The sequence below is a fragment of the Larimichthys crocea genome, chromosome XX (assembly GCF_000972845.2).
Source record: "Larimichthys crocea isolate SSNF chromosome XX, L_crocea_2.0, whole genome shotgun sequence".
Classification (NCBI taxonomy): domain Eukaryota; kingdom Metazoa; phylum Chordata; class Actinopteri; family Sciaenidae; genus Larimichthys; species Larimichthys crocea.
Genome location: NC_040030.1, coordinates 15,892,492 through 15,904,530, shown reverse-complemented (window position 1 = coordinate 15,904,530; position 12,039 = coordinate 15,892,492). Strand labels below are relative to the sequence as shown.

Here is a 12,039-nt window from a genome sequence, read left to right as displayed (position 1 = left end):
TGTGTTGCTGCTGTTTTGAAGAAAGCTGATATCTGTCATGTGTTTTGTTGTTTTAAGATGCAAGTTGCACTTTTTGTAAGAGAACACAACTGTTTGAAGTTTCTGTAAAGAGATTTTTTTCCTACAAATAAAAGTATAAAAATATTGTTTTATTTGGTCATAATTTGTTGTAGCTCCTTTTAATTTAAAAAAATCGTGTATCGTGAAACAAAAATCGTGACTCGAGTCGTGATTGAGTGTATCGTTACACCTACTCAGGACAGTCCAAACTTTTCTGTCTGTTGTTCCCGTTGGTGGAACGTCCTACCAGTCTACAGATCAGGGGCGTCCCTCTCTACCTTCACAGACCTCCTGAGCCTCCAGCTCTTCAGAGAGGACCTCCTCTACAACACTACCAACCTGGACTGTAACTGTCCCTCTCTACAACTGGACCTTGTTCTATGAGTTATTGCTGCACTACATCATTGTTTAAATGATCCAATGTTTAAACAGGTTAAACGTTATGTCAGTGTCTGATTCCAGGTTCTCAGAACCTTACACCACATGACGTGCGTCTAAACCTCCTGCAGCTCTCGATGGACTTTGTCACTTGCACAATCCAAACAGGGGGCCTGGTGATCCTGCATGAAACAATGGGCCATTAAGCCTGGACACAGCAGCCGAGCAACAGGGCTGCAAAATAGCAACCACTGCTGTGACGACCGCGGGGGGAACCACTGTTGCCAGCAACGGCCGGACGCAAGCCATAATGTAAACGTATTACAGTGTGATAAACGGGGCCGTGCTCATCGCCGTGTGTGTGTGTGTGTGTGTGTGTGTGTGTGTGTGTGGTGTGTGTCCGGAGGAGGAAATGACACCTTCACCATTTCCTATTGCTGCTTTAAAAGAGGAAGAAGTCGTCACATTATGCAACGTCTCAAACGTTTAGAGAACGTTCCTGCAACGCAGACTGTGAACCAACTGAATACTTCCCACGCCTCGCATGTAACATGTAACATGTACAAACTGGGACTGCTTACTGCAGCCTACTGAGAACCAGAAATTACTGGAAACTTTCCACCTTTGCAACCCGCGGGAAAAACTCCGTTGAACAGGGCGGACTCCATGTGAGAGGACCCCGCCGGATGTTTGGGACAACTTCAACACTAGGTGGCGGTAAATCCTCCACACCGGACCTTTAAAGCACAAGCAACACACACAGACACACAGACTGTTATGTTCTTACTCAGCTTTCACTTCTGTCTGACACACAGACGGGGTTCAGCTAACTTTAGTCTCACATCCAGCAGACGGGAAGTGTTTCAAAACTCAAAATATCATTTAGAAAATATTACAAATATTCTGACTTGACTGATTAAAGGTGGACGGGGTGTGTCCGTTTGTTGTTCCAGCACCAGCCTTTCAGAGCGCCAACACACACACACGGTTTGGCAGCCACCGCGGGTTCCAACTGACTAGTCACATTAGAGAGCAGCAGTCAGGCAAGAACGAATCAGCAGAGTGTACCAATGTTGTATGCAAATCACTGAGATAACTGTGGACCACACACACACCACCTACATTGGACATATGAACCGTGTGCTTAGACCTGGAGACAAAGCTCAACGCTGGCTCAGTGGTGTGACAGCAGATCAAGTTACATGAGACCGCAACGCCAAGATCGAAACATCGAGCGACACGCGATTACCTCCCTTACGTTTTCAGGACGCGTCTAGTTTCGGGACAAAAGACGCCGACGCGAAAGAAAATCCCTTTTCAAAGACGGCCGGTTTAATACTTCAAACGTCAGTCCTAAAATGATCGGCTCAGACGAAGACGTCTTTATGTTTATAGGAAGGAAAGAGGAGTGAGCGGAGGAGGGTTGGAAAGCTCTGGACAACGTCAGCTTCTCCTTTTCTGGCGCCCGCTGGTTTAAAACCACAGCACTCAGCAACTCGACCATAATTAAACTAACCGGAGACAAAGAACGGCAGAAATAAAAGAATAAGGCCAGCGAGGACGAGAGATTCGACACACTGTGTACACCACTCACTGTGAGTGATGATGTATTATTCATAAGGCAGCATGTACCTGCTGACCATCACAGAAGGAGAACCTGCAAACGTGGAATCTTTGACAGTCCCCACTTCAAACCCGCCCTCTTTTCTGGCCCTGAAACGGACTCAGAACCGTTTTTAGGAAGCAAACCCAGCACGTCTGAATGTCTGCATGGACCCAGCGGACAGTACCGTGTGCTGCTGCTGTAAACAACACCTGTGCGACAGAGAAATCACACCTCAGCGAAGGAAGTCTGACACGAGCCGCCCCGTCTGGAAGCGTGCAAAGACGTAGCCGTCTTTTCCTTCCACCTGATCCGCTCGCCTCAATTATTTATGTTAGCCCAGTGCTCCATTTTCATTGTGGAGGCTGTTTTACGTCACCAGGCGAGGCACCACACAGGACGGGAACAGTCACCTCGCCGGGGGCCTGCTGTGTCCACGGCGCATGGCAACAGCAACACATTAGAGCGAGGCGAGCTTCTGCCGGAGGGCTTTCTTGTCGACACGGTTACGCTCCAGAGTTCATGTTACGAGCTCAGAGCTCATTCTTCAAAAACTAAACATGACTAAGCAGAAAAGGGAGAGGAGGCTGCCATGTTCCGCTTCGTTCTGTTGTGTTTGACCGGTGGAGACGACAAATGGTTTGATCAGAAACGATGATGCGTCAGTAGGAATCCAGAATAACCCGAATTCGAACAGGAGGATCAAACACAACACCCTGAATATGGACATGCTGCCACCTGAGCCAAACACACCACACACACACACACACATGCACACAACTTTGAATCTCACTGACTCAGTGTCTGTGTGTGTCTAACCAGTCAGTCTCTAAAATATCCAAAGTCCACCAACCAAGCTGCTCATTTCAGATGGCGGCATGGAAACGAGGCCTGCAGCAGATCTGCAGAACGACGCCTGGTTAAAGGAGTTAAGCGGCAACCTCGCGTGTGAAGTGAAGCAGTTTCTAAGCGCTAAAAACTGTACGAGGCTGGCTCCAGAAGTGAGTCGTCTCCTAAGTCCCCATGTTCAAAACGTCACAGCAGAAATAAACATGTTTACAGCCTGGTACAAAAAACAGTTTTGGTCTCTGTAGCTAATTTCCCCGTTCCTGACAACTGTACTGAGGGTGAATTTATATACAACTCACCTGTTCACTTATATTAAGGCTTAAAGTTATGCAGGATTAGAGCGTGGGCGCTTTGTTGACAGGTGGGTGTCATCACATTTGGCCATCCATTCAGTCCATTCTTTTACCGTCATCAACTGACTCTCTTCTTTCACTGGAGGAGGTAACATTGATTACACTGCTATTTAGATGTTTTAAATTATACGATGTTGTTCCTTTTATTACAATGTATTGAGGGCACTTCCCTTTATTGCTGTTATACTGGCAGGGGAAGATAAGTTCAGGTTAATGTATGAATTAAGGGATTCCAGAACAGAAAAAAAATAAACGGTTCGTTTGTTTCCAAGGGACAGGTCAGAGAGGGGTAGGGATGGGAATCGAGAACCAGTTCCGTGTGTTTCAATTCCATGGAATCGTTTATCTAACGATTATCCTATCGAATCACGTCACGTAACTTCCGCAAGAAGTTACGCGCGCTCCATTCCAGAAAGCACGACAAATTACGCCACGTAACTTACACAAGTTTGGCACGTGCAGTGCAATCAGTAGTAACGATGTCACCCACTCGGTTCAAACGCTCCAAAGTTTGGCTGCATTTCACCAAAACAGACGTCAACAGCTCGACTTGCAATCATTGCAAAGTGGAGATAACAGCGTCGGGAGGGAACACGACGAACATGCAGAAACATTTACGCACACAACGTGCAATATTTTTAAATGAATGTCGTGTTTTTGACACGCTTTGGACTGGAGATGAATCTTAACCTAGCAGCAGCAGCAGCAGCCAGGCTATGAACACCTCTGTGGTTACTACAGAAGGTAAATAACACACTGCCTATCATGTTAGCGCCATGTGCTGCTTTGTAAAACATGATATAACAGTTCACATTAAACGAATGCCTTCTGCATTACATTTAGAAGATGACCATGACGAGAGAGAGAGTCTGGCAGCTGTACTAGTACTCGCTCCAGTTCACTACCTCCTCTAGATGATACTGATCAAACTGTTTGTTCTTTTTTCCCCAAATGAGAATCGATAAAGAATCGAATCGTTAAGCAGAATCGATAATGGAATCATAAAAATCTTATCAATTTCCATTGATTTAGCACATACTGGCTACTGATTTAGGGGATATGCTGAAGAAAACAGTTTAGATGCTTTATATGCAAATTGTCTGTTAACAATTTGACACAGCCCATTATTAGGAAAATGTATAAGAACCAACAGTTAGAGCTCCTCAGGGAGCCTTTTTCTCTGTAAGCCCTTTATAGTGTGTTGCACTGTGAAACGCTCCTTCTTGTACAAGAATAAATTCAACTTAACCTTTGATGCTCTGAATCCGATCCTCCTTATTTAAGGGTTTTTCTTAAAAATTCCCCTAACAATGTGTTTGTATGAGGACATTCAACCAGAGAGAACTCGTCAATGTGTTTGTATGAGGACATTCAACCAGAGAGAACTCGTGTCCTTTGACTTCATTTCTGCCCGTCGATGGCAAACAAACATCAGAAACGCTGTCTGCAGTCGGTCTGTAGGTATTTATAACTCTGTTCACATTCGGCTCTCAGACTGGATCTGTAATGACAGCGTTAAGACAGCCTGACCTTTACACTTTCCTTTGTGTCCCTGACTTTTTTGCAGCAAAGCCACACGGCTGGCAGCGCTGCCACCGCCACCTCTGTTTCTGGAAAATCCAGGGAAAACCCCAGAGCAGCTGTGGTGAGGGCAGCATTTCTTAGCAGCCTCACTGTGGTAACAATACAATACAGTCATTATGCAACGTGAGCGGTGGAGACGAGGAGACACCGAGTCCTGCACGCCGCTCCCTGATAACCTGACGTCCAAACCAAATGACATAATCATACAGATAGATCGATGCGGAGAGGTGAACACACACACACACAAGTGTGTTTACGCATCAGGTGAACGATCTCGACCAATCAGAGAACTTCTTTGTTGCGACTGAACCGAGTTATTGTGAAGCGTGTTCAGGGTACATTGTGTAACCAAAGCCTACACATGAAGTACCCAATGTGGACACACACACACACACACACACACACACACACACACACAGGAATGTCTGAATGTTTTTTCCTGGATCTAAATGTGGCTTTTTACATACCACATTCTTCCCTGGCCTCTGTGTGTGTGTGTGTGTGTGTGTGTGTCCTGGATGACCTCCTGAAAAAAAAAAGAAGAACAAACATCCAGTGCCAGCCCATTTTAACTGCACTATGATCTCACACACACACACTTAACCAGGTCAACTGTGGAGCAAACTCTTTATGTTATGCAACAGCTATAGCTCCGCTCTCCAGAAAGTGGCTCGCCTTTGGACAAAGTTGCGCTGCCGTGTTGCCACTCTGAGGTTTGTTATTTAAAAACAAAAAAACAAAAAACAGAAGGCCCTCGTCGTCACATTTCTCTGCAGGAGTGGAGCGGTGGGTGTGTGCGGCATGTCGGCCTGCAGACGTACCCAGCATTTGTCACAGATTGTGCAATGTTTGAAGAGTTTGCAATAGTTTGCCCAACCCGATCAACCTTGCTGAAACTTGCTTGGGTGAATGGAAGCGAGAGAATTGCCCAGCGGTTTGTGAAAAAAAAGGAAACGCCGTCCCCTCGAAACGAGTTTGGACGTCATTAAAAATGTGTCACCGACTTCCACAATGAGTCAGCAGAATATTCATTTTGTGAATTCGTTGTTTTCGAGTCATTTTGCACGACAGCGCTCGCCGCGTTCCGTGAGCGCGCCCTCCTTCCTCGCGCCCCGGCGTGGAAGACGTGCCAAATATTTCATGATGCCGTTCCTCATATAAACATTTCAGTTCCTCTCTGCGCGTTATGCAAGAGCTGCCAGAGTTTAGGGCGTGACGCGCTGTGCACAGATCAGACATACATGCATGCACGCAGGCAGGCAGGAATCCAAAGAGTGCAGGAAAGAATGGAGGAGGCAGGGTGAGGACTGAAGAGAGAAAAGAGGGCAGGAAAGGAGGGAGGAAGAAGCTCGGGCTGAGAGCGTGCATGTTAGCACAGAGCACGTCATGTTTCGTAAGAAGGGAAACAACATTAAGCTGCAGGAGAGACTTTGCTAAACCCTGTGGGAAGCAAACACAGACACGCAAATAAACAACCGTCACCCACGGGAGTCAGTCAGCATATCAGGATGACAAACGACTTGACAGGACTCCGTGACATGTCGTCTCTTCCTATAAATATTCCTGTGGATCGCGTTTCTGAACATTTAGTTCCAAGCGTCAACGCTGTGTGCAGCTTTTACTTTCTTTCAACCTCTTTTGGTTTCTCTTGAAACAAACTCCACTTCAAGTAAAAGTAAAACACATTTCACTTTGACCTGAGGGCGGTTTCTGTGTCGACCCCCCCACCCCCAGGCCTAACCAAACAATGACAAACATGGCACATAATAAATATAGACAAACAAACATCGCTCAGCGCCGAATCTGTCGTTTCTACGCTGACAAAAGTCTCCTGAACGCTGTGAATGATTTTTGTGGGATTCAAAGCAGCTTGAAGAGAGAAAGAATGCTACCAAAGCAAGCTCAAGCCTCATCTACTGCGGGGCAGTAAGTGAGGCTCTCGCAGCGCTTTCAAGGTGTGTGAGAGTCGGAAATATCCTGAAACATCCTGAAACAAAGGCGGATCTGCTTGTTTTTAACCTCAGTGAGCGGTGGATTACGCAGGGATTCGACTCGATGTGGCGCTACAGCGACAACGTTGTCGAGCCAGATCCAACCTTTGAAAAACGGAGCCAGACGTCACGCTGCGGCCAATCAGACGCTTAAAACCGTCAGCCTGAAAAGTCTCTGAGACTAAGACTAAACTCTGACAACTCTTGTTGTGTTCGGACTTTGTTTATATCATGAAGCAGCTTCTAAAATCTGAGTGCGACTCGACATTTACGCTGGGAAATAGAGACGTGAAAAAGTTTAATCTGGTTTGTGTCCGACGATTTGAGAAAGCAGTGGTTGAGTGACAGACAGTGAATGAGAGTGAGCGAGCGCCGGCTTCGATGAAGCCTCTAATCAGAGAAATGAAAAGTTATTTCCAGGTTGTTTCACAGCCGACACATTAAGCACAAATGGCATCACAACCCTGCTACGTTTCGCCTGAACGCACGCTCTGTCCTCACCTGTAGTATCTGGACTGCAGGTACGTGGAGCAGACGGCCTTAGAGACGTGGCTAGCCGAGCCAAAGTCGATGACCTTGACTCTGTAGGGCTGCACGGTGGGGTCCACCAGCATGATGTTCTCTGGCTTCAGGTCGGCGTGGATCAAACCCAGAGACTTGAGCTTCTTTAAGGCTGTCGCCACCTGCAAAAGACGGATCGTGACTTGAGTTTTATGGCCCTGAATGTGCGGGTGTGTCTCTGGAAGGGGGGGCGTCAGTTTACCTGCTGCAGGATAGGCCTGATGATTTTGAGCGGCAGTGGACTGAACTTGTTCTGTTTGAGGAAGTCGTAGAGGTTCTGCTCCAGCATCTCAAACACCAGGCAGGTGTGGCTGCGGTGCTGGAAGCACTCCAGGGCACGCACCACGTTGTGCTCGTCAGCGTTCTCGCTGCTCAGCCGTGCCAGGATCTCCACCTGGTTGAATCAAAGCAAACGGTGGTCACCACATCGCAGAGAACCAAACATCTGCCATACTCGTGCGACAAAAACGCACAAACCCCTCACCTCGATCTGTCCCTGACGTGCATAGGATGGGTGGTTCTTCAGTATCTTGACAGCCACCACTTCGTTCGTTCCCCTCTTCCAGCACTTCACCACCTGACCGAAGGTGCCGCGACCCAGGAACTCCAACACCTCGTAGCTGTTCTTCAAGGAGCACAGAACCTCGTGCTGAACTAACTGATAGTCGCCATCTACCGATCCGTTTCTGGTCACCGTAGCTCCTGCTGCCGCCGCCGCCGTCGTCGTCCCGGAGCTGCCGTTAGGCCTCATTTCGGTCCCGTCCACCCCGACCCTGTTGTGTTGAGCTGGCAGCGTTCCTCCGCCGCCGACTCTGAGCGTGTCCGCATTGTTCCCTTTGCTGGTTTGCAACATAGCCACAGGCAGAGGAAGTGAAGGCAGCGCAGGCACCTCCTCCACTATCTGCATGTTTCCGACGCAGCTTTTCTCCCGCGGATGTTCTCCACCTTCGCCTGTCTTCTGCTCACATCTCTGGGTGGAGCCTGTGTCTACAAGGTTGACGTATCCGCCTCTCGCTTGTACTCTCCTGCTTCTGTCCTCCTCCTGCTCGGCTCTGATGCAGGCCCTCCTCAGTAGCCCGCAGTCCAGGCCTCCTCCTGCTCCTCCACCTCCTCCCGATGGAGTTCCACCACTGTCTCTACGAAGCCTCACCTCCTGTGGGCCTTCTCCTCGTCTGTCCCGGCTCTCCTCTCTCTGTAGTCCTGCAGTCGGCAGCGCCCACCTCTCCCTCTCTCCGGGCTGCGGTCCCCTGTGCGCTCTCCCCGAGTCGGCGCCGGCTGAGGACGGGATCACGTTGTTGGGGTAGGCGATACCGTAGTTGACTCCGATCACATAGGTCTTGGGCGGGGGTCGTTTCTGAAAGGCTCTGCTGGTGTTGGTGCTGTGGTGAGCTTCGTCTTTGTGTCTGCTGGTACCACTGCTGCTGGTTCCTAAGGCACTTGTTTGAGCTGAGTGCGGGTGTGATGGGTAGACCAAGACTTGTGAGGCCATACCTGAAGAACAGAGACAAAGCCATCATTCACTAATTAAGGTAAGTTTTTAGATTTAAAGAGCTGGATTTTCAAAATAAAAGTCCACATCTCTCAGTTCGTGACTTTTCAAAAGGGGTGGAAACTTTCCATGGGAAGTTAAGCTGGGGAATTTCCCAGCATGAGAATTATGGAAATTTACTGGAAATTGGTGCGTCTTCAACAGTCTCTGTGTGCTCTGGGCTCTAAAGTGTGGTCCAGGTACAGAAATCACCTGTGCAGGTAGGGGGCGTGGCCTCAATAGACCTGCAGTAAGCAGTGTGCTATGTGCATGTGACTGAGGAAGAACAGATATTTAGTTTTAGTCAAGATTATGCTAAAATATATTTCCCCCAATTATGTTTAAGCTCCCTGTTAAAGAGCCGACCTTTAATTTTGTAAATTCCCAGTTTATTCCCATGGAAAGTTTCCAACTTTGAAAATTCCCAGAATTCTCCTTGGTTTCTATGCGCTGGTTCCTAAAACCCTTTTTCATCCTACATGTTTATTTTTTATTATTTAATAATCATTGTATGGCCACATTTTAGTCCCGTTAATTCGCATGCAAAGTTTCCAAGTTTGAAAATTCCCAGAATTTCGCAACCCTACTCATGAGCTACAGCTAGACATATTTGATAGATACGAGGTTGGAAAGATGGATTTGGAAGCAGAAGAACTGCTGAATGTTCTTCTACGGTAATTAAACGATTTAAATGTGTTTGTTCATTAGTTTGTTCGTTAGTTAGTCAGTTTGTTCGTCGTTAATTTGTTCGTTTGTTCAGTCAGTTTGTTCGTTAGTTTGTTCATCAGTCAGTTTGTTTGTTCGTCGTCACTTTGTTTGTTAGTTTGTTCAGTCAGTTTATTTGTTAGTCGTCAGTTTGTTTGTTAGTTTGTTCCGTAGTCAGTTTGTTTGTTTCGTAGTCAGTTTGTTTGTTTCGTAGTCAGTTTGTTTCGTAGTCAGTTTGTTTCGTAGTCAGTTTGTTTCGTAGTCAGTTTGTTTCGTAGTCAGTTTGTTTCGTAGTCAGTTTGTTTGTTTGTTTGTCAGTCAGTTTGTTTGTTTGTTCCGTAGTCAGTTTGTTTGTTTGTTTCGTAGCCAGTTTGTTTGTTTGTTTGTTCGTTAGTCGGTTTGTTTGTTTGTTTGTTCGTTAGTCAGTTTGTTTGTTTGTTTGTCGTTAGTCAGTTTGTTTGTTTACAGTTTACGATGATGAATTTTAAACCGTATTTGACCTGTTGGATCCGGTTGGTTTATTGTCATCTGTTGTCAAGTCTTTGATATTAAATAAAAATAACTTAACTGCTTCTAGAAATAACGTTTTATATGAGTGCTGACTCCCAGATCGACTTGACACCAACATGCTGTGCACAGAGAAGAGAACTGGTTAACAGCAAAACAACACCTTCCTATCAGCGTCTTCCTCAGAAAGATTACAGTCCAAAAAAAGCTGTCGTAAAACCCATCATGTCACCCTTACTGGAAAGGGGAACTGTTCTGCTGTAACGTGAGACGGGGGGAAGCCCGTCGCAGCTCAAGCCACGCCGGAGGGGGGTCAGTTTCACACAAAGTATAAGTGCAGATTAAGCAGCAGCACCCGTCACTCTGAGGGAGATGATACACGGTGAAGCGTCGTTTTACATTCCACCCCATCGAACGGAGACGCGTCGTCAGGTCCTCGTTAGGGGGACCTTCTCAACTCTCGTGGTTGACCATGATACTTTACATTCTACGTTACGCGAGTCATACCTGGCATCCGAGTTTCGTCTCAAGACAACCCCCACGATCATCTTTATCATGCGTGAACCAACGTCACCGAATATTCTCTTTGTTCGATCAATGACTCTGATCTGTTTTAACAGCGTACGTGCTCGGAAATGTTGTCACCCAAACCCCGAGCTATAAATGAAAAATTCACCGCACTGTTGTGGGTGTGTGTTTTCATCCTGATACAATCAGTCCGAGTCTGTTGTGTCTCTACAGAAACAAGAACAACTTAACACACACACACACACACACACACTCTACTGATAACGATGACAAACTGGATTTTAAATCTTGCTTCTGACCTGTGTTTTTTAAATCAACTCCTCTCTCCGTCAGCAAGTTATGACACACCTGATAAAGGCGGAGGCCGAGCCTGTCAGCCACACACACACACACACACCACACTTCCTACGATATTTCCAAGTAGAGATCAGCGTTTTCACACACACACATCGCTCGGGCGATTCAGTTTGCACGACACACACTGCGTGAGCTTTCTCTTTATGGGTTCTAATTTTGGTTGTTTTGACGGGAAAGACGGTGAGGCGCTGTCACACACACACACACACCCACACCACACACACACACACACACACAGGCTCAGACAGGCAAGAGTGGTGTGTGTGCCCTCGCCTCTCGTGTGACGCCGCCTCATGCGGCTACAAATTACATGGAAGAAACGTGGACTTCGCTCCGGTTTGAAGCTTCTCAAGAAGTTTGTGATGTCACACACACACAGACACACACCACATGCAAAGCTGTGATGCAACTGACAAACAGCAGAAAGACCTGCCCTCATATGGCGGGGCCGGCTGGGATATTTCGCCCCTCCTCCCCGTGGGGAGGAGGAGGAGAGCCTGCCTCCTGCCTGGCTGCCACGCCGCCGCGATACCTCTCCTGGCCAACCAAAACTGAGGTAGCCTGATACGCCTCAGGCCAGGCGACAGGATCCGAGCCTGAAAGCGGAGAACTTGCTGTTGTGTGTGTGTGTGTGTGATGGTTGTTGAAGCCAGCTGCACATGCAATTTGTTGCTGATCAATCTAGGAGACAGTTAACACTATCCCGGGGGTGGTGTGCCGTGTTTGTGTGATGCTGGTGTCTTGTGTTTGTTCCCCCCCTGTTCCCTTTTTGTTGTTTTGGTCGTCGCTTTGTTTTGTGTGTGGTTCCCTTGGTTGGGGTGTCGAGTGGTTCAAGATCCAGGCTGCCAGTACCCACTTGGTGAAACGTTTTTTTATGTCCGTTAACCCGCGGACCAGGCCACGTGGAACAATTTACAAAACACAAAGGTGGTTGTTTTTAAACTAGCCCAAACTTTGGTTTTAGCTTGACTTGTACACTAACATCCCCACATTCATGCCCCATTTCTTATTTAGCCAACGGGTCGCTCGGCACCA

The 12,039-nt window shown here is 47.3% G+C and overlaps 2 protein-coding genes across 3 annotated transcripts in view; both read right to left on the bottom strand.

The window, feature by feature from the left end:
* herc56.1 (HECT and RLD domain containing E3 ubiquitin protein ligase 56.1) overlaps positions 1-12,039 on the bottom strand; it is an 820,440-nt gene that overhangs the window by 695,706 nt on the left and 112,695 nt on the right. The gene's annotated exons all lie outside the window — the stretch shown is intronic.
* Positions 1-12,039, bottom strand: part of hipk3a (homeodomain interacting protein kinase 3a) — a 37,223-nt gene that overhangs the window by 22,364 nt on the left and 2,820 nt on the right. For both annotated transcript variants that reach the window (XM_027272329.1, XM_027272330.1), the window contains exons 2-4: positions 7,864-8,870; positions 7,582-7,773; positions 7,320-7,501 (exon numbers count right to left, since the gene is read on the bottom strand). In XM_027272329.1, coding sequence (XP_027128130.1) covers positions 7,320-7,501; positions 7,582-7,773; positions 7,864-8,868 — 1,379 coding nt within the window. In that variant the 5' untranslated portion in view covers positions 8,869-8,870. The remainder of the gene's footprint in view (positions 1-7,319; positions 7,502-7,581; positions 7,774-7,863; positions 8,871-12,039) is intronic.